At 41.3% G+C, this 24,714-nt stretch overlaps 1 protein-coding gene across 5 annotated transcripts in view; it reads right to left on the bottom strand.

Annotated features, from left to right (window-relative positions):
* Positions 1-24,714, bottom strand: part of FARP2 (FERM, ARH/RhoGEF and pleckstrin domain protein 2) — a 132,893-nt gene that overhangs the window by 38,290 nt on the left and 69,889 nt on the right. For all 5 annotated transcript variants that reach the window (XR_012646753.1, XM_075003719.1, XM_075003716.1 and 2 more), the window contains exons 12-15: positions 24,507-24,564; positions 23,602-23,857; positions 4,990-5,168; positions 574-663 (exon numbers count right to left, since the gene is read on the bottom strand). Coding sequence is in view for 4 of the 5 variants with exons in the window: in XM_075003719.1 (XP_074859820.1) it covers positions 574-663; positions 4,990-5,168; positions 23,602-23,857; positions 24,507-24,564 (583 nt within the window). In the remaining variant the exon portion in view is untranslated. The remainder of the gene's footprint in view (positions 1-573; positions 664-4,989; positions 5,169-23,601; positions 23,858-24,506; positions 24,565-24,714) is intronic.

The following is a 24,714-nucleotide window of genomic DNA, read 5'->3' as shown; positions in this document are numbered from 1 at the left end:
CCCTTAGAGTTCCCAGTCTTTTCACAGGGAGGACAAGACTATCTCTTATGTATTTGAGGTGCCAAACATTTCACCTACCTTGCAGACAGTTTACAGTTTCTCAGGTGAAAGACGAGGAAGTCACTCAAGTTGCGTAGTAATGATGGTTCTTTGAGATGTGCCCCATATGGGTTCTACTCTAAGTATGCATGCACACATGCACTGCTGATCAGAGCATTTCAATAGCAGTCCATTCCCTCTGCACACGCCCATTCTTTTCCTGCCATGACACTTGTTAGCAAATGTAGGCATGGTCCTCTCAGTTCCTTTTCTACGGCAGTATCTATTAGCGAAACTCCAAAGCCAAGGGGAGGAGGGTGGGTTGTGGAGCACCCATATAGACATGCATCTCAAAGAACCATCATTACTGCAGACATTGCTACCATAACTCTGACTGATGGTGCCAGGATGCACTGACACCTGAACTGGAGTACTCACAGGCATGCACAGCTTGAAGACAATTTTTTTTTCATGTTAGTGGTTAAAAACCTAGACTGAGGAACAAGAACGCTGAAGAAAATTTGTCTCTCTTACTACTGTAATGACTTCTAGGTCTTTCACATATGTCCGTTCGGTAGCAAGAATCTCCTTCGCTATAAAATACACCTTGTCTGTTGGATATCGCTGAAAGAGAAGAAAACTACCAATTAGAATTAAATAAGCATGTATTACATTTCTTATTTTCAGTCACAAATACACTTTCAACCAGTTACAGCATCCCTATGGGGAGGGAGAGGGAGAGGAATTCAAGCAATATTACTTTGGCAAAACTCTCGCCTCCTGCTGCAAAAATGAAATGTTTCTTTTTCAAAGAATTGATACTCAGATCAGTCTTGGATTTCTCAAACACTGAATTTGTTGTAAATTATTTTTATTTGGTTCTAAAAGAAAGCTCTAAACTAAATCAGGTAACACCACCACCTTATATTTATATAGCACTTTTTATTCTAAAATCTCAAAGCATTTCACAGCAGTGGGAAAGTTATCATTCCAGCTTTGACAGATTGTAAATGATTCTGAAATCAATTTAAGTATGACCTGTGTTTTATATAGCTAAGATTGTATTATGGAGGCTGCAGAAGTCACAGAATCTGTGACTTCCAGCAACTCCTATGACAATGAGTACTCCACAGAAGTTCAGCCTCTGCAGGCAGCAGCACCTCCTGCAGCTACCCAGCAGCTGTGGGTGTCAGGAGCCTACTCAATTTATCAGCTGCCAGCATCCCTTGCTCAGGCCAAATGCCACTGCTGGCAGGGGTTCTGCTTGCAGTAGCTCAGCCACTGTGAGTAGAGGGCATCCCCTCACAGATACCAGCCAGCAGGAGCAAAGAGACCCCAGTATCATTCAGCTGCCAGGGCAAAGGGGCCCCCCACTGCTGGCAAGGGCCCTCCCAGTTCCCAGGGCAGTTTGCGAACTTTCCCTTAGTTCTAGCCTTGCAGGGGTACCCTTACCAGCCACAGGGCAATGGAGTCCCTGCAGCTCGCAGCCACTGAAAGGGGACAGGAAGGTAGCATGTTAGACCCTCCTCCCTCTCCCTTTTGTCAGGGATGTTCTTAGTAAAAGTCAGGGACAGGTCACAGTTTGAGTTATTATTGTTATTGTTATTATTATGTCTACTAAAAATAGCCATGACAAAATCATAGCCTTATTTCTAATACACCACCACCGGTGCTTTGGCAGTTTCAGAACCATTCTGCTTCCATCTACTCAACTGTAACAGTACTGAACTAAGAAGCCACACCAATTGAACTGCTTGCTGCTCGGTTGCCATGGGGTGACCATGATGGTACAGTACGCCACTAACATAGAGACACAGATGTTTAAGAAGTAGATGCTAAATTCCAGGCCTTTCCTGATGGTTCACTTTTTAATTTTGGTATCATTTGTCTTGTATCCCTGCGCTGAGCAGATAAGGTGCTAAGGCACAGCTTACTGCGGTTGTAAGAGTTTGTAAGGGAAACAAAGGAAGTCCTATGGGGCCTTAAGTAATATCAATTGGAAAAAACAATGAATTCTCACTTCAGAAGAGTTAACCTTCAGCTTTATCAATGTGACTTGTCAAGTGGCAAAAAAACCCTTGAAACAATCACTTTGTTTAACTGTATTTGCAGTCAGCTTCTCCCAAATCCAAAACTGCTATTTTAAAAAAGAAAGAGAGAGGGGAATGGACACCAAAGGAGAAGGAAGGAAATGGTGAAAACAGATTTTCTGTGGTTGCAACAAATCAAAAGTCACATTGGCTTAAACACATATATTATTAAAAAATTCTTAAAAAGTACTGAGAGGTCTGGTCATATTCCAAGGTACAAAACCACTTTGTCCTTAACTCACCTTGCTGTATGCCTATACCCACAGAAATAAATGGTGATGTGCCAATTTATATCATCTGAGAGTGGAGGGGTGGGGGGGGAAGGTCAAGAATTAGATTGAGCCAAGTATGCAGACAAGCCCCTATAGTGACTCAGAAAGTTCCCATCATCATTTAAACCATGTGTTAATGTGCCAAATTTGAATATATTTAAATCATGATGGGAACTTTCTGAATCACTATAGGGGCTTGTCTGCATACTTGGCTCAATCTAATTCTTGACCTTCCCCCCCACCCCTCCACTCTCTGATTTGCTCACCTTGATTATCTTTTTCTGATTTGTCCTCCTTGCTTACTGTTTTTGGTTCTCTGTGTTTTAAATATTGAGTCTGTTCTGGTCTGGCTATGGTCTGAAAGAAGTGGGCCTGTCCCATGAAAGCTCACCTAATAAACCATTTTGCTAGTCTTTAAAGTGCTACTTGACTGCTTTTTGTTTTGACCCTGTACTGTATGTCAGATAGCCTCCCTACCAGCCTGTTGTACTGCAGGCAGGTATCAGGAGCACAGAGGAGACCATGTGGGTGCAACAGAAATAAATGCTTAATTGGCTATGGGTAGAGCTTTACCAGACTTACAGCCATAGTTGCTAGCCAGAAAATGTTTGTCTCAGTGTTGTAGGCCAATTACTTGGAGTGAACTCACTAGGCCTTCTCCTAGCTGACTTTCCTCTGGATTATCTAAAGACAAGAGAAGTTTTTCTGAGGTTGTGGCCATGTAAGTGGTCTACCAGTAGTCTGTGTGAAAGATTTTATTAGAAGCTTGTTCTAGTCAGGAAAGGAGAATACTTGCACAATGCATCTACAAGTTTCTCCTTACAGCTCACTGCTCCTGTCAGGCAGCATAGTATGGATGTACACCATTCTTCAGACAGAAAACATCACTACTTCAGCACTACAACAGCACATTATACTACACACACATTCAGGCCTGCTGACAAGGTGGGGGAAGGGGCCAGTTTCTCCAGGCGAGTAGGGTGACCATTCGTTCTGTTTTTGGTGGGAGAGCCTCACATTTCAGGCGCCATTCTGGCATCCCAATTTATTTTGCAAAAGGGGCTAACTGCCCCATATTTCACAGTGGTTCACTGGCTTCCCCCACCTGGGGGAGCTGGGAGCCAGACTACGCAGCAGGCGCTGGAGCTAAGCCAGGGTTGCAGGGGTGAAGCAGGAACCTCGGGGGTTGAGTGGGACCACAAGGGTTGGGACTGGAGCCACGAGGGGCTTCAGTGGGGTTGGATCTGAGGCCTGCGTGGCGGGGGTTGGAGCAGGGGCTGGGATTGGAGCCATGGGGAGTTGAGCAGGGCCATGGAGGTTGGAGCAGGAGCTGGAGCCATGGGGGCTGGAGCGGGAACTGAGGCCGGGGGAGGTGTTGGAGTGGGGCTGCTGGAGCTGTGGGGGGTTTGAGCTGGGTGGGGTGAACCATGGCTGCAGTGGGGTTGGAGTCAGAGCCTCCTGGCTTCCCCCAGCTGGGAGCTGGACCTGTGGGGCAGAGCGGGATGACACCCACAGGTCAGGGAAGCCATGAGTTTCACTGGCAGGGTAGCAGCCCTGTTTCTGGTGGCCCAGATAGGATGAATATCTGTCCCATTTTGGCTGGGACAGGGGTCATTCCCCACGTCCCATATTTGGCTGGGGGACATATGGTCATGCAGCTCTTTAAGGACTTCTTTGTGGCTCCCGATGCTATAATTACAAAGTTTAAAAACCAACAAAACAACTCCTAATTATTTTCGATAAATGGTGAACATCTAAAAGCCCCAAAATGAACAACTCGTACCTAAACAGCAAACAATATGTGATCTCTAAACACTGGATAATTCCCCCTGGCATCCTCCAGAGAGAGGGAAGGTTTGGGAGTGAAACTCAGGAAGACAGAGGTACAAACACACACGTAAAATGTGAGGAAATAGAGTATGTAGAAAGTTGGTGAATGTCCTGCAGTAAACATGTACCACATTACAAATCGTTGTGTGCGCGCTGTTCTTAAAACAGGGGTTACAAAATGTACAGTTTGACGTTATTCATTAAGGACTGTCTTGTATTTGCCTGTATTGCAGCTCTTGAATTATTGATTTTTTTTTTTTTTTTAAACCAAATTGGAAAAAATGGCTCTTCTTGCTACTTTGGTTGCCAACTCCTGCTGGAGCTCCAGGTTCCTTTGGAGTACCAGTAGCAATACTCTGCCATTCCACATGGCTGTGGGGGAGGAGTTGGGGTGGGGGGGGGCGTGACAGTGCTGTGGTCCCAGCCACACTAAAGCCAGCTGTCCTTTGCCCTGCCACTTCTGCCCTAGAGCCAGGCTCCCACCCTACTTTGCTCCAGGACTCCAGTGGACGTCAGCCTGCTGCACATATTTGACTCCCATTACAGCAATGAGGACTGTCCTAAGGCAAGAGACTCCAAGGGTCAAAATACTTCTGCTGAATACTCACTGTAGAAGCAGCAAACACTAAGTTTGTATTAGCACAAATAATATAATTCGTAGTGATGAAGAATATACAGCAAATTACACCAGAATCCACACTAACACAATACATCTACTTCACTCATTGCTTAGGTTCACTGTAGTGCACTTGCCTTACCTTACGTTTTACTTCCTCTTCCTCTTCTGCACGGACACTGCCAGCATCACTCAGAACAGGACTCAGAAGAGGAGAGAAACTCTGGCCAGCTGGGTTCAAATTCACCTGAAATGTGGGGTCCAAGCTCTGTGGACTCTTCACTGTGAAGGAAGAGAGTTGAGGGTGGAGCTTTGAGAGGTCTGGAATTGGAGCAGAAAGGGATGGATTGGGAAATGAGGAAAGATATGTTATCACAATGGTTCGTCTAACAAAGCCCACAATCAAAGTAAACATTTTAGCCAATCTTTGAAACCAGCACACACATTTTCAAGAAGATTGAAATCTCTTGGAGTCATAGAGCAATCTATACAATCAAGCTATGAGCTGGCAGTTAGGTATGGTTTGAGCTATTGAACAGAAATTGGTTAGGGACTAATAAAATGGCTTAGCTCCCCTTTACTGTGTTCAATATTGATTACTTTGGATTACTTTTACAGAAGGGTAGTTTTGTACATTTTGCGATTTTCAAATTAGAATTCTGTTTAGCCCCAGACAGAAGCTGTACCATGTTACTGTAGTACATTTTTTTCAGAAAATATTCACATGGCTAGAAAGAGGAGACAAAGGAACTCAGGAGAGGAACAATTTTTTTTTTTAAAACATTCCATATCTGTGGCATATCTCATCTCAAAATCCATATTTGTGGGAGTGGGAAATACGTTGCCAGACACACACGGACCCCATACTATATTCCCTTTTCTGCTCTCTAAATCTACAGTATTTGTTAAATACTTGAGCCAAGTGTTTTATCAGCTTCTCCAAACGAAACTGATCTTGTAACACTGCAGCAAACAGAATTTTTAACTTTATAAATGTGTGGCCTTCTGTAATTCAAAGGGGATGGATGGTACAGGGAGCAAATAACTAAACAAAGAAGCTGCGCTCCAGTAGATTTTGTGGGGGGCAAAGGGAGGAGATAGGGACACTTGTCATTCAAATTATCAAGACCACAACTTTTGAGACAAGGCAAAACTTTGTTTTCCTAAGCCCTTCTTCTGGTATAGAGATAAACTCTATAGGAATAGACCTTTGACTCAGTACCAAGCACTTATTTTACACTTTCCACCTTCTATAAACAGTAACATCCCACTGTGGCATGCAAGTATTATTTGTTTTACAGATGGAAATGAGGCTAAGTAAATTGCCCCCGGCCACACAGCAAATCAGTGACAGCCAAAAATTATAACTCAGGAGTTCCCTTTCTGAGGTTTGTGTTCAGTCCACCTCAGAGCTACCTCTGCAACAACTAGCTGCACAGCAACCACACATTCAATCACACAGCTCAATCATTCCTCTGAAACTTGACATTACAGAATGATGTCTATATGATAAGCAAGAATTTATCCTTCCTATTATAAACACCTATTTTCTGGGGATTACATGTCAGTATAAAACAGATTTCAAGTTGACACAAGTTAATGCTACTCGCACTTCCAAATCCACTTTGTGTAACTGCAGTAATACAGCGATCTTTGTTATATCCAACACTAGCGTTTCAGACAGATTTTCTCCCCATAAGTCAGATGATTAAAAACATTAAACCCTACAGTACAGGAGTTCAAAAATATCAATCCACAGGAACAGAACAGTAAATGAGACACCCAATATCTTTTAATAAAGAAAAAGAAAAAAAGATTAACTGACTAGAGGACAGCCAGTTGTGAGTGTTTGGACAAATTTTGGCAAGAAACGATTACTGTTTGGCTCAGAAAGCAAAATCACTTAAGTGATTGGCTGCAGCATGACAATGATGAGGAAGCAAATGCATATTTTCACATTGACAAATGCAGGAAGCTAAACACCACTGCTCTCAAATCACCTGGAAGAAATTCAGATTATCAGGGCTGTAGAGTTAACTATTAACAGCCTTGAGCAGAATCATTATCATGTGTACATTGTTTCTGCCTGGCATAGTTTCTTTTTTCAGTTGCTTTTAGTCTACCAACCTACCACGTAGGAAAGTGCCAATAGGTAACATTTATTTTACATATACATATACTGCAGGGGAAATAGTTTACTGGAAGTCTGCCTATACATATCAGTGAAAGAAGTTAAAATGAGATGGGAAGTAATTACTTTCTTAAACAATAAAAAGCGTTTCAACATGCCATAGAAATTATACACACCCCCTATATATTAGCACCAAGCAGCTGCAACTGTTACAAATGCTGTGGCCTCAGCTCCAGGCATGGAAGCAATAATATTCAGAGAGAAGGGGAGAACAGGAAATAAATTCCAGTGGATTATTTCAAATGAGTTATTCCAATACTGACATTGTTACCAGCTCAAAAACTGGAGTGAAACCCAGAAAATTCATCTAAATTGATGTTTGTTCTTTATCTGATTTCAAATACTATTTTTCTTGACATCCCTGTAAGATTATGAAAATGAGGGACATATTCAACTAATTATATCTGAAAATATATAAACTCAAAATGTAGATATCTAGTGTTTTCCTTCAAGCTGGATTCTTAGAAAAGGCCTAAATTAGGTCAAAATGCAAAGTATTTCTTAGACCATAAACTCTTCTAGGTGGGAATCATGCTCCTCTGTGTCTTTGTGCTTTGGTGGAATGTAAGATAACAGTGGCTATGATGTTTATGTCACTGGGGTACAAGTAACGACTCTCTCATGGAAGATGTTACAACAGCTGCAGTTTTATAATACTGTACATAGGATTAGACTATGGCAAAATTCCTTAAAGAGACAGTAGCAACCTGTTTAGGACACTAATCTTCTTCTGGAAAGGATGGGCATCTCTCACACAGTGCCCTAATTTTTATGAACTTATGAAAATTTGAAATAAGACTTTACAAGTCGGATACAAATGCACTTATCTCCTCTTAGTGTCAGCAAAAGGGGATTCAATACACAACAAATAGAGCTTTAGAAAACTATTACAAAGTTATCGTGCACTTCTGCTAGAGCAGCCATGGGGAAATCCTCTGCCAAGTCATGAAGTGGCTCTGTAGCCCTTTACGGTGGAGAAGTGGTAATATTCAGCTACTATTTAAATTAGAAACCTGCTAAATAGTTATATTTAGTTGGGAATAAGATCAAAGTGTTTGTGTGGTTTCTGTTCCAAGCAGACTATGCCCACTGAAGTATTCCCACCCTAATAAGCAGGCATCAATTTCCAGGGGTATCACAAGAAAATTACCTTCCTTAAGAAAGGCAAACATTTATATCTAGTTGAAAGAACTTCTTTAATCTTCTATATCAAGCAAGACACACAAAACAAATGAGCAAGAACTCACTGCAGTTTTTCTTTGAATATAATGCAGGAATGGGGGATGCATTATGAAACTGGGATGCACTTACTAGCACGCTAAAATTCTCAGTTTGTTCTTGCTATAGGTATAAAGAATGAAAGTCTGCTCTGAAAACCTCTGTAATCTGAAATAAATAAAATCTGACAGTTGTGAAGGCAGAATTTGACTTAGCTTTGTGCTCTAAACGAAGAGCTCATTACCTCTAAAAAGGCACTACTTTTAAAAACAGTAATGTTTCAAATAAAGATGTGTACAAATTGTTTGAAAGGGCCAGTATAGGTGTGTCTCTTTCCAGTGTGTAATTAGTTGCGATAATTACCATATCCTACCTTTAATGTTTTCTTGAGGACACTTGATTCATATTCCTCTAAATTAAAGTTGAACATAATTATCTTCTTAAAATTAAATGTTCTCCTCATTTAAAATGTGTTTAAAGTACTTCTCTGTTCTCTAAAATTTCCAGACTAGTTTGTTGAATAAGCTGCTTCTTAGCCACAGAGGTCCTTGTCAGGGTCGGGAGGAGCATGGAAGGCAAAGATCTGGAAGGCTGCTATATGACATGAAGAAAAAAGTTACTCACTTCGTGCAGTAAATGATGGTTCGTTGAGATGTGTGTCCCTGCAGGTGCTCTAAGGCAGGCATTGGGCTCGCCCAATACCACAGCACAGAAATTTTCCAAGCGGCACTTCAGTGGGGCTCCACATGTGTTATCCCCACATGAGCCATTCATGCCACTAAGGATCTCACATGGAGCCCTGCTCTCTCTTGTTACTTCAGTGATGCCCTTACTATGTACACTGCACGGAGTAGAGGGGAGGAGGGCAGGACACAGAGCACCCAGGGGGACACATCTCAAAGAACCATCATTACTGCATGAAGTGAGTAACTTCTCTTTCTTCCCTGAGTGCCAGGGGTGCTCCATGGTAGGTGACTGTAGAGCAGTAACCCCTATATTCAATGTGACTACTCAAGACCTTACTGCTTTAGCTACTACCATATCTTTGTCCGTGTGAGACTGTATTACAGTGTGCCATGAACATGTGGTTAGAGGATCACGTGGTTGCATGACATATGCCCTGTACCAGCACTCCCTTTAGGAAGACTGTTGATATCACTACTGATCTCGTAGAATGTGATCTCAAAGTTACCGGAAGGGGTCTATTTCAAATAGAATAGCATTGCATCATGCAGACAGAAGTCTCAATATATATTGGGATGACAGAGGCAATCCCTTTGATCTTCTGGCAATGAATAAGAATAGTCCTTCCAATTTTCTACACAGTCATGTCCTGTCCATATAGGAATATACAACCCTTTTGACAGCTAGTGTGTGCAGTTTGGCTTCTGTATGGAAAGCGTGAGGCTTAGACTAAAAGGTAGGAAGAACTATAGGCTCATTGATGTGTAATTGAGAGCATACATACTTTCAGTAGAAAGGATGGATGGGGTCGTAATACCACTTTGTGTGTGTGGAAAATTGTGTATGGTGGAGAGTCCGTCAAAGCAGTTATCTCGCTCACCCTTGGAGCTGATGTTATCGCCACTAGAAACAGGGTTTTCACCATTAGCATAGCTATTCAACATGGGGCCACTGACTTGAATGGTGGTCCCATTAAAGTTTGAAGGACCAGTTCCAAATCCCAAGCCAGAGGGGTATAGATGTGCGTGGAGGCATGATATTTTGTAGGTCTTTCCAGAAGTGCTTTACAATTGGATGGGTGAATACCAAGAAACCTTCTTCTGTTGGATGGAAGGCTGTAATCACCAACAGGTGTATTTGGAGCAAAGACAGTGATAGGTGAGAATCTTTCAGGTAAAGAATGTCGTCAAAGATCATGTGCAACGAGGCATTTGTGCGTTGTACACCCCTTTCAGAACACCAGGATGAGAAGCGGTTCCACTTGTAGGGGTAAGTTTTGCATGTTGTTTCTCACATGCTTTGTAACAGCACATCGCTCACTTGTTGGGAGTAGTGGTGTACGTCTTCTGGAAGCCACAAAGAAACCAAACCATCGGATGTAGGGTACGTGGTCTAGGGTGAAGCATGGCACCTCCCATTCTGAAAGAGTAGGTCTGGATGGCTGGAAAATGGGTGAGGATGAAGAGACAGACGAAAAAGTAAGGGGAACCAAATCTGCCTGGGCCACACTGGAGCTATGAGCATTTGTGCTCCATCTGTTTCATTTTCCTGAGGACTCTGGCAATCGAGGAGTGTGTGGGAAGGCATATAGGAGATGAGTGTTCGAAGACAGGAGAATGGCATCCCCCAGACATTTGTGGCCCTTGCCTGCTCTTGAACACCAGGTCCATTTGAAATTCTCCATTGTTGCAAACGAGATCTACAGCTGGGTGACCCCAGCTGAAAAGGTGTTGGGTCACTCCAGAGTGGAGCTCTGATTTGTGGTCTAGGAGAAATGTCGACTGAGGGAGTCTGCAAGTGTGTGGTTCATGCCCGGCAGGTATAATACCGTGAGGACGATGGTGTGCGCAATACACTAGTTCCATAATTTTATGGCCTCTGCGCAAAGTGATTGTGATCGGGCCCCTCCCTGACGATTGATATAAAACATCGTTGTGGTATTGTCCATAAGGATTCTGAGAGTCTTGTCTTGGATACGTGGGAGAAAGTGCTTGCAAGCATTGAAGATAGTGCATAGCTTGAGAAGATATGTAATCTTTGTTTGTCCTTGGCCTGTCAACCTTGGATATGGTACTGCTGGCAAATGTGCTCCCCAGCCAAGTAGCGAAGCATCTATTGTAATTTGGTGAGCTGTTTGAATGCAGTGTTCTTGGTTCACCAGCATAGAGACTTGATCACCTTCTGAAGTATTGTCATCCGTCTGTGTATGTGATGTCTGGCGGGATTGTATACCAATGCTGAAGGCAGCAAAAATGTAGCCGAGCATTTGGGACAACCTAAGTAGTGGCTGTCATATGGCTGAGGCAAATGTAGGGCTGAGGGTAAGTTGTGATATAAGGCTCTTTATATTCTCATAGCATGTGTAGGGAGATAAGCACAAACGGTTGTGGAGTTGAGTTGAGCTCCTATGAAATCAATATGGGTGGTAGGTTACAGGGTTGATCTGGCAACCTGGATGAGGAAACCTAGAGATTGTAGGGATTGTACCATGGCTCTTGTGGAGTCCTGTGAAGGGCCTCGAAGATGCCAATCATCAAGATATGGGAATACGGTGATACCTGCCCATCTGAGGTGCGTAGCCACTGGTGCCAGAATCTTGGTGAATACCCTGGGGACAGTTGAGAGCCCAAAGGGGAGGACTCTGTATTAATATTGTGAACCAAGAGTGAAGTGCAAGAAATGTCTGTGAGCTGGGTGAATGGTGACATGGAAGTAAGCATCTTGAATGTTGAGGGCTGCAAACCAGTCCCCGTCATTCAGTGCAGGTAGAAGATAGTGTAGTCATAGTCAAACGCTGCTTGTAAATATATTTGTTCAACTGTCGTAGATCTAGGGTGGGTCTCCAACACCCCATTTTATTCTGTTAGGAAGTAGTTTGAATAAAATAGTTTCCTTTAATGCTGTTTTGGAACTTGTTCTATGGTTCTGATTTGCAAGAGGTGCTATACCTCAAGACACAGTAAGGTCTCATGGGAAGAGTTCCTGAAGAGTGATAGGTAAGGGTGGGGATGTTGGAGGAGAGATGGGAAGAGGGCCGCAGCACAACCCCTGGGCCTCACCCCATTCCCCTTGAGGGAGACAGCCCCCCACCCCTGTGCTGTTGGATGTGGCTGGCCCAGGTGTGCAAGTCGGTGACCCTGCACAGTGGGCCTTACTACAGAGGGAGCCTGTAATGTTGGGAGGAATGTCCTGACCACATTCCCCCACCTGGTGGCACGTGGGAGTCCTGGCATGGGTAGCAGGGGGCACAGTGTTCCCATTCCCTCCTGGGGTCCCCACCACACACATACAACTCGCACAATGGTGCAGGGGTGTGGGCTTGGGTTTGGTCGCTCAGTTAGGCAGCTGTTCCGCACCTGGCCTTGGCAGGCGTGGCCTGGCACCCCCATGACCTGGGATATCAGAAAGTCCCCCATGACAATACCAGTGAGCTGGCAGCAACCTGCTGTTTGTGCGTGGTATGCACTGCTGTGGGCGTCGACGCACGTGACAAACCCTTGGTGCATCTTCCTGTCCAAGACGTCCCAGAAGGCGCTGGGGCATGTCCCACCTGCCACCAAGCCCAGGGGGATGCATCAACTGGGCTACTCTCTGGATGGTCCTGTGAACAGGTCTGGGGATGGCTGAGCGGAGTTGGCAACTCTGGAGGTGGTCAAGGCCAGGGCGAAGACCAGCATGTCCTGGCTCCACTCTGGGTTTAATGGGGGCTCCTGGGCTGGCTCCAGAAAGCTGGTGGGCTCCTGAGAGGCACACCTGGTGGGGGGAGACCATTCCCCAGTGTCCATGGGGCCAGTGTTGGGGGCCCCATCCTTCCCCTTGAGGAGATGGTCCAGATCCTTGTAATATGGGTAGATGGCAGGCCCTGCCGCCGACTGCTGCTGTGCATCTCAGGACTGCACATAGCCCTGATGGAGCTCTTTCACCTTCACCTGCTTGAGGGAACAGGTGGGGTGGCTGCACTATGCCAGGGCTTCAGCCATCTGTGCATAGCCCACGGCATTTTGGTGCTTTGCACTGTGGTCCAGCACCACTTCCTCTTCAGCCCAAAGGGCTAAGCAGGCCCTTAACTTCCAACCTAGACCAGGATGGGGCCCACCTCCTGCCATCCCTTCTGGAGGCCTAGGATCCCTCCCCTGAGCTATGAAAGGGCCCAGGATGGTCTCCAGCTGCCTGGAACACTTGTCTCTCTTGAGGGGAGTGGCTGGCAGGGTGTGCCTGCAGCCACATGCAGCAGGCCTGTAGCTACACCTCCAGCTTCCTGCCTGGGGCTTCCAGACTCTTTAAACATGACGGGAGGCAAGGATGACAGAACTGTGCCTCTGGGGGAAGGGTGTCTCCCAGCGCTGCCTGGCCAACACCAGGGAAAACCTGCTCTGTCAACAGAATGGGCCCCAAGTGTCTACACGGCAGTTTTGTTGACAGAATACTGTCAACACAGTTATTATGCCTGATCTGGGAGAGGCATAATGCTGCTGGCTGAAGTGCTGGGTTTTGCCAACAAAATCACAACAGAGCGCTTTAACAGCATAGATGCTCTGCGAGTTTGTCAACAAAAGGCTTCTTCTATCGACAGAGGATGCCCATGTATACCCAGCTGCATTTCTTCTGATGCTTGCACAATAGTGTAGGAAATCAAGATGAACGGAAAGTATTTGAAAATACATACAATAATCAAAAGGCTGTTTAAAGTACGTTTCTTCTCAAGCAACTGTGCAAAACAGCACCCTAAATAGATACGGTTTTCAGTGTGCATTCAGAGCCATATCGGCTGTTAGTGAAAAAAATGTACCTATCCTTTCCCCCACCCCCACTTTTGATCAGCACTTCTACAGCTTTAAGGAGGTAAGCTCAGTTCTTTTTCTTCTTACAGTGTTGAGAAAGTTCTCGTTACCAGTCAAATTACTGGTGTACTGATAATGCCACATCTGTTGTACTGCATCCAGTTTTGGACCCTTAAAGAAAGGATGTAGATGAACTGGAGAGTCTAACTGAGAGCAACAAATATTACTAGGTGCCTGGGGTGTATAATTTATGAGGGATGGCTGAGGAAACTGCAGAAGAGAAAAGTGAATATGATAGCAGCCTTCAACTACCTGAAGATGGTTCCAAAGATGATGGAGTTAGGCTGTTCTCAGTGGGGGAGAGATGACAGAACAAGGAGCAACGGTCTCAAACTGCAGTGTGCGTGGGGGGGGGGGGGGTCCATTTCACTAGGAGGGTGGTGAAACACTGGAATGCATTGCCTGGAGAGGAGGTGGAATCTCCATCTTTGGAGATTTTTAAGGCTCAGACTGACAAAGTCCTGGCTGGAATGATTTAGTTCAGGTTGATTCTACTTTGAGAAGAAGGTTGGTCCAAATGACCTAAGTTCTCTTCCAACCCTACTATCTATGATTCTTTGAAATGCTGGCCTTGGTTACAAATGATGATCCCCACTGAAAAAAATGAGGCTGTCCAGGTTTCACAGAAGAACCTGGCCTACAGATGAGACACAAGCCAAAAACAACACAGCTTGGCTTACAGGCCTGTAAAGTCAGCCTATGGTTTGACACTTAAAAGTCTTTGGACATGCATGCAAAGCTCATTTGATTTGGAGTGACAAACACCATGTAGATGAAACCTATGATGCCATTTTACAGTTATTGGTCAGAGTAGATCCCACACAAACAAACAAACAAACAAACAAAAAAAGAAATAAATACTTTTTAAAACCATATATTTGAATGTGTTTCTTGATGTGAATATAACAAATTGGGACTTCAAGATTGCATTCTGAAAATATTCTATACTTGAAGAGATTACTTAGCACCTAAAGTAATGAAAGGAAGGCAGGTTTGTTAATTACTGAGGTGTTACAGAGGTGATTAGGGAGATCTCCAGGACACATGTTGGTCCATTGACCAGTTGTTGAGATACACTGGTCTAAAAAAAACAGATGCCATAACAGTGTACTACGCATTCCCTTTAACTATTCATCGCTCATTTCTCCCCTTTTAATTTCACTAATAGGATTTTTAACGTGATTTTACGTTTGAACTTATCTTAATATATACAGCACGTGAAATAAAATTCCAGTTTGCACTTTTAAGACCTGATCCAAAGATCATTGAAAGACTCCCACTGACTTCAGATGGTTTTGGATCAATCCCTAAATAGTAAAGTATTATTGGAACAGTGATACCAGTGTGCTAAGGGCATATTTTTACACACATTACACAAACACCATAGTGTCAAGTGTTCTTTATCCTGGTTATTTCAAAATACTGCTTTTAGTTAACAACCTCCCCACCACAGATCTGAATTTATTTCCTGCAAAACTGTTCTTTAAAGTTATTAAAAATATTTGGGCTACAGAGGCATAAAATAACCTGAACAATTTCTTTTGTGCCTACCATTTTTCAAATTGATAAGTTTTCCCCTTTTTTCATACAATCTGGCTTTGACTCACTCAGCTATGATTTAGTGGAACTACTTATAAACAAAAGTTTTGCATGTGCTTAAGAACTTTACCGAAATGGCCCAAAATGTTTTAAAAATTCTCAGTCTTATTTTCAGGTTATGACCAGAATGTGAACAGATTTTCATGTTTCTAAAATACACTTGAATAACCAAGGCATCTTCAAAGATTATATTGCATTTGTTCCAGCATCTTAGTATCATTGATAGCCTATTATTAAAAACTTGTATAAAATGATATATTAATATAGCAACATATTTATTTCAGCATGACATGGGTTACTCTAAGGTGAGGTCGAAGTCTAATACATGCTCATAAAACTTGATCAGGAATGACTACTGTTTGCATACACTGAATTTGCAGGATTGGGACCTAACTTATGAACCTCCAAAACAGCTACAAGTTTAGATGAAAAGAGAAGCTCAAATTCAAATATAGTAGCAACTTAGTATGACTAAGATTCTAACAAATATCAGAGGGGTAGCCGTGTTAATCTGTATCTGCAAAAACAATTAGAAGTCCTTTGGCACCTTCTAGACTAACAGATAAATTGGAGCATAAGCTTTTGTGGGCAAAGCCCCACTTCAACAGATGCATCTTTGCCCACAAAAGTTGAGCTTCAATGTATCTGTTAGTCTATAAGTTGCCACAGCACTTCTCAATGTTTTTAAGATTTTACGTCACATCATACATACATTTTATGTCAGATCATACATCATTTACGTTAGATCTTAATTCTTCTTGACTGCTAAGAAAACAATGCAACAATTTTTTATTGTTTTTTGTGTTTAAATCTGAGCAGTTCAAGTATGGAAAAAAATTCTACTTCTCAGCAAGTTCTAAACACAATTTAAAAAAAAAGAGTCAAATCCAGATCACATTATTTATGTAACCACATACAGTGGATTTCTAAGGGACCATGCAAAAGTAATGTGAGCAAAATTGAGCTGTAAATTAAGCATGAAGTTCTGGAAAATGTATAACACAGAAAATGTAAGTACATGACCTATATGTCATTTATGCAATTTACTTACAATCATTAATTACTGGTTATAAGGAGTTCCTATACAGCAGATTTATTGAGGGAGACTGAACCAGAGCTAATAGGAAAGTGTCTGACTTAAATGGTACTTTTAGGATGAAATCTAATCTTCTCATCTGCACTGCAGATTAAAGGGGTACAACAAAACAATAACTTGAACAACAGTTGCCTAGGCTACACTACCCTCCCAAATGTCTATATGGAAAAAAACTAAACTGGAAAGTCTTATATTAAAACTCCTGGGAGTCTTAGCCTAAGAGAACCGACATCTTATCTATTTGAAACAAGCATAAAGAAAAATAAAAGCTAAAAAGCCCATTTTGTCATTCATATCAAAGGTTTCCTCATTTTATTTAATAAACAATTTAAAAGTTTTGAATAAGTACAAATCTGTAGGCTTATAATCAGCAATTTCAACAGAAAACAAAGATGTAAAATGTCCCAAACAAATAATTAAACAAAAACTTTACTGTGTTAAAAAAAAAAGTTCCAAAATATCAATTTATTAAGAAGTTCCAGCCCCCTTTGTATTGTTAATGTAATTTTTTTGTGCAAAGATTAGCACCTACTGAACTGGGGATAACTTCAGGTAGAGGCACAAGTAGTTTTGGAAGCTAAACCTAGTATATGCCTGCATATTCTGAAAACAGATTTTTGTGTATTCTTACCAATGTTTAGAAGTCTGCCACAAACAGTATTACTGAATTAAGTCAGAACCCTGAACATTGAAGTTATAGTGGAATAGTGTGATTCAATAAAATTTACAGTAATGTCTTTCCATAGATTACATGTTTCAGTTTTAATTTGAGAAGCACTCTAGATTCAAAAGCCACTAAGTAACAATGGGTATAGTGCAGATGACAACTATGAGAGAGTTTGATACCTGCTCAGTCTATTAATATCTAATAATTAAAGTTGAGCGCTCTTTGCAAAATGACAATAATAGGAATGACTTACTGACAGGTTTGCACCAAAACAACACAAAAATAATTAACAGAATGTTTCTTTTTACTGTTTCCCCACAATCTCATCAAGATTTGCAATAAACAAAATTAAACAAAAACTACCACCATCTACAACAACAGGATAAGGGAGGTCAGTACTTGTTTTATCTAGTAACTCTGAGCTTACTGGGCTTTAAAGTGAAACTTGATAGAAAAATCAATATATTTCCTACTCCATGTGAACAATAAAATGTGAGTAATTTCTGGAAAACAGACAATAGTACTTTAATGACTGATAAAATTGTAAAGTATACACACACCACAACACTAGTAAAAATGCAGTAGACTTTACCATGGCTTAACTGTATGGCTGTTTGATTGCAGAATGTTCTATAACCTATGTTTTATAAGTCAAATGAACTCTAGTAATTATACATACCAAGACTAAAATACTCTCCTATAGTGCTTACTTTTGGTGGAAAATGTATTCTTAAGTGATGAGTGGATATAAATATACATTCAGAGAAATATAGGCTCTAAGATCCGCAGTGCATTTTTAAATGGCTTTCTGTTGCATTGTGAAATGTAGTCAATCCCTTACTGATACAAGATAGACCTAAAACCATTAGTTTAAGTGTAGGCAACAGCCAAGAATACTCACTACTGCTTATGTCTATTCAATAAATGCATTTGCTATATATACAAATACCTGATTAAACATTTAGCAGTTGCTTACTCAGTGTCCCATGCCATGTAGAGGAGTTCAGAGGCAGAAGGGATGAGAGGCCCTAAATCTCTCAGAGGAAGGATAGCAGTCTTTAGGTGGCATTCACAATGAAGGCTGTGCAAGTGTGAGAACATGGAACATAGGACAGAACAGTTTAGTGGTGCATATGCAGGTGAGTAGCTAGTTTGGGCATAAGGTTCTTCTTGGCTGTTGCCCTATTTGAGGTGAATACTACACAAAGTTAATGATGGCAGACCAGCATTAAATCCCTTCTATTCAAGAGGTCAGAAAGCATCCTCAGCAGTGATGGTGCCAGGATGTACCATGGAAAGGCTGCTAGAATTTGGCTTGACACTGCCCAAATCTGAGAAAATGAGTCTTAGGTCCAGGCCTCCCACCACTATTCTTCAAAATCCTCCCTTTTCAGAGAACTTGCACAGGAGACTCCCTAAGGACCATCTTCTAAAGTTTCCTTTGTAATTCCCCACTCCACTCCATCATAGTGTAAAATGATACCCATAACATCATTTCATACTCAAGTTCTCCTTCTACTCCAAAAGTTGCAATTCTCTGTTAGTATCCAGTACCTTCTTTTAAAATCGAATGGCATACTATTAATTTTATGCTCAGATTAAAAACATTCAATAACAACAATTATTAAATAATAGTAAAGTTGTGAAATAATAGAAAACAAAACTGAACATGTGCTAGCACATTCTTAATTTGGGATGTTATGCTTAGATATTGAAGTTCACATTCCATTACATCACAAACTGTACTAGCAAGGTAAAACGGCCTAAATGGAGAATTGAGAGCCTGCCTTCTCGCCTTCTTCCTGGGCTGGTTCAACCAGAGACCCTCCATAAGTATATATGACAGGATGCTCTGACTACTGCCAGGAAAAAGAGCTAGCTAGCAACAGTGGCTTGTGCTAGAATTGACACCTAGACTGCTGAAAGGCACTGAGTCCAATCCTCTCTCTATGCACTACCCATGAGGATGTTTCTCAGGGTCTATCTCTTCCTGGGCCAAGATCAGCAAGATTAAGTGAATTTGAAATCCTATCATCTGGAGGAAATGCTACAAAACAGTCTTTGACAAAGTCTGCCACCACAAAATGACACAACGCTAACATCACCTTTCTACCTGCCCCCACAAAGAAAACATAAATCTTCCCAAGAATAACAAAAATTAAAAAGACACATAGCCCTAATCTAGTTTGTATAGTCTGAGAAGGGGAAACAAACAGAGATTATGAAGTTCATTTGGCATTTTTTTTAACAGTTAATTGATTTCACAGGATGAGCCTCTCTAGTCTGGCACCATCAGGACCTGACCAGTGTCTTCCCATACAATTTGCCAAACCATGGGTGGTCAATATTGTCTAACAATTATCAACACTTCCACGGCTTAATGGGCTCTTAGAAGACATTTGGGGTAAATTAGAACTAAGTAACAGCACACAACAGAGAGAGCCAGGACTGGTGGCTGTAAACAAAATTTATGGGATTGCAGGAAACTTGGCCAGACCCAGGATAGGTGGACATCTGTCTAACTAAAATTATGCCAGACCACAGATGTTGGCAGACTAGAGAGGTTCAACCTGCACATGGAAACCATTCAGATACTAGGCTGATGGGTGGCATTATAAAACTATGAGAAAAATCTTTCCACCCTCCTCCCCCTCCTCACTTACAATAACATATGATCTGAAGTCCCATCCATCACTTGCCTAGCCAACACTTAAATTTTAGTTGTCTAGCCCCTAACCTAGATCAGCACCATAAGAGTGCTCTCCCATTCTGCCATCCACATCCCAGTTTCCCGGAGGAGAATATAAAAAAAGGAGAAATACCTGGTGCCCACTCTAGTGTGCTATCTTAGCAGTTGGCTGCTCTTTAGCTCTGCTTTTATGTTACTGTTTTGATCAGTGTGCCCTTATCAGAGTATTCGCAATCTATCTTCACAAAAAATGTAGTGAGATGTTGTGGAAGGAAAAATTACTCACCTACTGTTAATGCTTCACTAAAAATATTATTTGAATGGATTAATATTTTTGGCCAAATATTTTTGCCTACCTGTCTCCTTCTAGAAGCCAAAAAATCAAGACCCGGAATCTAGCTGTTATGGTATCTTTCAAAAAGGAAGCATGAATTTAAATTTAAGCACTTTTTGTTTAAGAAACCCCAGAGTTTGTAATTGCCATTAAAAGATACACAGGATTGCAGAATATAGATAGGGAGGTGAAAGTTTACAACTACGGTTTTAAATCTAACTACACTCAAGGAAAAAAATATTTGGAAGTTGTCATACAGAATTATAAGAAGCTTTTCCAAAGCTCATCTAAGAAGTTGGTGGAAATTTCTTTAACACACATTAGATTCAGTCAATCCTTAGGAAATCCATTGTGACACAAAGTCCTACATATAGGCTGAAGGCAATTTTTAATCTTTAACATCTTGAGCATCAAATATTTTCCCTGCCAGTATTATGATACAAAGACTTGCCTCCCACACGCCATACAAAAGCGAGCTCACCTTTATCAAGTTACATAATGAAAAAATTAATTATAGGATGACCAGTACTAGCTCAGTGAGATAGCTAAAGAACAGCTTCTTGTTTACTGATGCTGTATTCCACATTCATGACATTTTCACAAGCAGAAATCAAGTTAACAATAGGAATAAAAACAATTAACTTATGGGGAGAGGGGCCCACAGTTATGAGAACTGCCATTTAAAGAAACAGAACAGGAACACACACTTGAAACTTGGCACAGCTAATATTGTACTATATGGTATTATGGGTATATTTTGATTTTCAAATGCCAAATAGCAAATGCACACTCCTGACACATCTTAGTGCAAAAACAGGGACTCCACTCAAACACAATGAGTGAAATGAGTGCACATTCTGAATGCTTTAAGGAATGATCATGTCTGGTGAAGGAATAGTTAAAATGCATCACAAACAAGAAAGTGAATGATGCACCATCTCCCCATTAAGCTTTATTGCACATTGAAAGGACTTGTAACATTTTATCAGGACTCCTTAAGAGATTTTTAAGTGGCCTAACAAGTATGAGGGTTCCTTTTCAACACAACAGTCCCATACATAGGAAACCCCATATGAACATTAATGGAGATCACACAATATGAATAAATTAATTAAGCTAAGTTTATACACCCTACTTATTTTAGAGGGAATCTCTTGAAATGATATTGCACTCTTCTCCCATTTAGGAAAAGCAGATTCAGAATCTGGACCACAGGGAATGTAAGCCAAACTGTCTCAAGAGGTGATGCTTTTGATTTCAAACCTGCTAATGGGATATTTTCTTTTTTAAACTTGTTTCTTACCCAAGGCCCTCAAAATTCAAGCCCTTACCAAAAGTATTTATTAGATGGACTGAGAACGAGTAAGTTTGATAACCTCCACTATCACTGATTTAATAAATCATTATAATGGCTGTGATCACTGAAAACTGTATTTATACCTTTTCAATGATATCTTCAATATGAATCATGTTATATAAAGTCACCTATCTAAAAAGGCCTATGAAAGCACTGAAGACAGAACAGTAACAGATGGTATTCACTTTTCTTTTAAAGTTTACACCAAGTCTTTATTAACCTGAAAGGAGCCCTCTTATTTCAATAGCGCTCTGCTCAACAGAGGGCAGAGTTAAATTTAAAGACACAACTGCCTGATTTATCTTTCAGCATTTCTCGCAGCTCAAGCATGTTTTATATGCCTTCATTAATTGATTAAAGACAAGGAAGATGAGAAAATTCAATAAGGAGTTAAGTGAATTTATAATCTATATGTCTCCCTCCAAACTGCTATAAAACATCAAGGAAGTTGCTCATTGCTGGACTGTTGTTGATCCCACTGTGCCTTCAAGTTCAACAATCTTCTTCAGGGATAAATCAGCTGATGCCCAGTGCACATCTGCTCCTGCATACATGTTCCTCTTCTAAATTGCCATCTAAGAGTTTGATTCTTTGAGGTGTATACCCAATTTTTGTTGCATAAACTTGACATTTTAAGAATCATCTTCACAGTTGATTCATAGTGTTCATTTTTGAGTCACGAAACAGTACAGACTTCTATTGCGTTGACGACCTGCAAGCAACAGCACCTTGTGCTGATGTCTGAGGAAGTGCACATCAGACTAAACTCACACACAAATACGTTTTCAGGAAAGTACACTATATTAGGGTTTTAATTTCTCTTAATTCTGATTGGCTCAACTGACAATACCAATCCCTTCTGACTTCGCAGGTTGTAGATTTTCTGATACAAATATTTCAAAATAATGCAATAAAAGAACTGTGATACTTCAATCAAAAATCAAGATGAGAAGAAAACAGATATCAACTACATTACATAAACTAAATCCAGCCATAGTTTTCCAGCTCAAAAATGATTTACGTTATATCTCTGTATTGAAACCTAGATCTAAGCAGCACAGCTGGATAACTCAAAAATCAAATTATCAATCAATGATCGATGTATGTTTTTCCTGTTGGATCATCTTGGGCAAGATTCTTTAAATTATTTTGAAAATCAAAAGTGAAGTTCTCACCAGGTGCTTGAGCAAAAGGGTTGTTGAAGAAGCAGTTTACATCCAGTGGAGCTGCGCTTTCCGAATCCCAAGAGTCTGTATCTGTACTGCTAGAGTCTTCTGTAGTGGTAGGTGGATAGCTCAGTTGTTCCAACTGGTCAAGGATATCAGTGAACTGAAAGGCTGAGCTGGATTCAGAGCGAACTGAGTAGGCTGGGAAGTTCACCATAGAACTAGCTTCAGAATGGTTAGCAGAGCTATATGTATGAAAGGATAGCGTACCATTCAGTGGCAAGTTATTAAGGGAACTGCTTTCAGAACGGTTGTTTATGAGTGAACTGGTTTCAGAAGGACTCAAAAGGCTTTGCATTCTGCTTGCTTGTGCTTTAACTTCAAACAACTCTGAAGTATCTGATGGTCTCTCATTGCCATTGAAATCACTCCCTTCTTCAAATTCAAACTCATCTTCCATGTTCATATCTACTGCTTCTGTGGAGTATCTGTCAGGGCTTGACTGAGAAGACACCGTATTTTGCTGAAGAACATCTCTAGTTAGTTTAGTTGAATCTGATGCATGTCTAGAAAATTCGGACCCCATTAGATCTAAGCTACTGTACACATATGAAAATGCCTCAGATCCTCCAGCGAAGAAGGAGATTTCTGCTGGGTCATCATCAATAAATTCTTCTGAAACCTGCAGCTGGGAGTTTGTCAATGTGAAAAGAGGGTCACCCCTACCGCAAAACTGCTGCTTTTTATCAGCAATGAAAACACCTGTGGTAAAGTCATCCTCATCATTGTCATTTTTACAAATAAGCCTCCTCTGATTGTTAACATTCTCTATTTCTAGATCTAAATCACAACTACTAGCAACACCAGGACAAGTGGGGCTGCAGTTTCCTGCAACATCACAAAACCCAACACCTTGGAATGACTGGAGTGTAGGAGATCCAGGCTGCTGTGTTGCTTTCTTTGCAGTTTCTTCAGCTGGCATTGCAGTACTCTTTTCTGTCGTTGGGCTCCTCGCATTAGGTGCTCTGGGGTCCAAGAAGGAATTATTCGTCTCTGTATAGATGGGCAGGTCAGTAGTGGTAGTGAATGATGTATAAATTGAATGGAAGGAGGCAGACACTGAGGCATGGGACCCAGTAGCACCTAAGCCCTCAGTAAATGAAACACTCTAAAGTGGGGAAAAACAAACAAACAAACAGAATAGGTAAAAAAAAGTGTTTCTATCATGCACAGAATAAAACTACCTCTGATATCTGACTCAGAAAAGTGCGTATCACAGAGAGAGAACTTTTTTGCAAAAACAGCTTCATATATAGAAAAAGACGAAAATGTCCAGAAACATAAACACACACCCTTTATAACGTCTGATATTGAATATCAAATTATTCCAATAATTTTTAAACTATCTGCTTACAGAGCAAACAAGGAAACACCCATAAGGGGTCTGAAGAGAATTCATAAAACATTCAGGGCCGAGTCCAGAAGGGTTTGTTTCAGCACTGCTCTTTTTGCTTGTATGAGAGTGATTCGATCTGAGACACATGAACAGAAATAGTATCTCAAAGAATAATATGAACATTTCATTTAAACTATGTGAAGTGTGAAAGATGAACAATGCAAGTCGCTTTCAACCTACCTGCAGTATATGCTAAAATTAGTAATACAGGAAAAAATTTATGCACAGGCATGAAGATTCAACAGTGAAAACGATTCTGGATCAAGACGACAGACAACAGTCAATTTTCCCTACGCTGTCATACTGGAAAGCTGGCAGCCAGTGTAACCGAGCGTAATATTCAGGATGGGTCAAGACTAACCTGCTTTGGCACATCCACGTTTGAAGCGTGAGCAGACACTCTAACTTTGCTGTTCCTCCTGCAAGAAAGAGTATGCTGTGAGACACTATTAAATCAAGCATCCTTTCTCCTCTGCGACCCAACTTCACTCTTTGACCTACCCTTTCAAAAGAGTAAAAAGGTGTTCTATTCTCCCTTCAGCGATGACTAAATGAAGGTACGGCAACAA

Source organism: Carettochelys insculpta, chromosome 10 (genome assembly GCF_033958435.1).
Source record: "Carettochelys insculpta isolate YL-2023 chromosome 10, ASM3395843v1, whole genome shotgun sequence".
Classification (NCBI taxonomy): Eukaryota; Metazoa; Chordata; order Testudines; family Carettochelyidae; genus Carettochelys; species Carettochelys insculpta.
The sequence above is the reverse complement of the archived record's forward strand: the minus strand, read 5'-3'. Positions and strand labels throughout refer to the sequence as shown.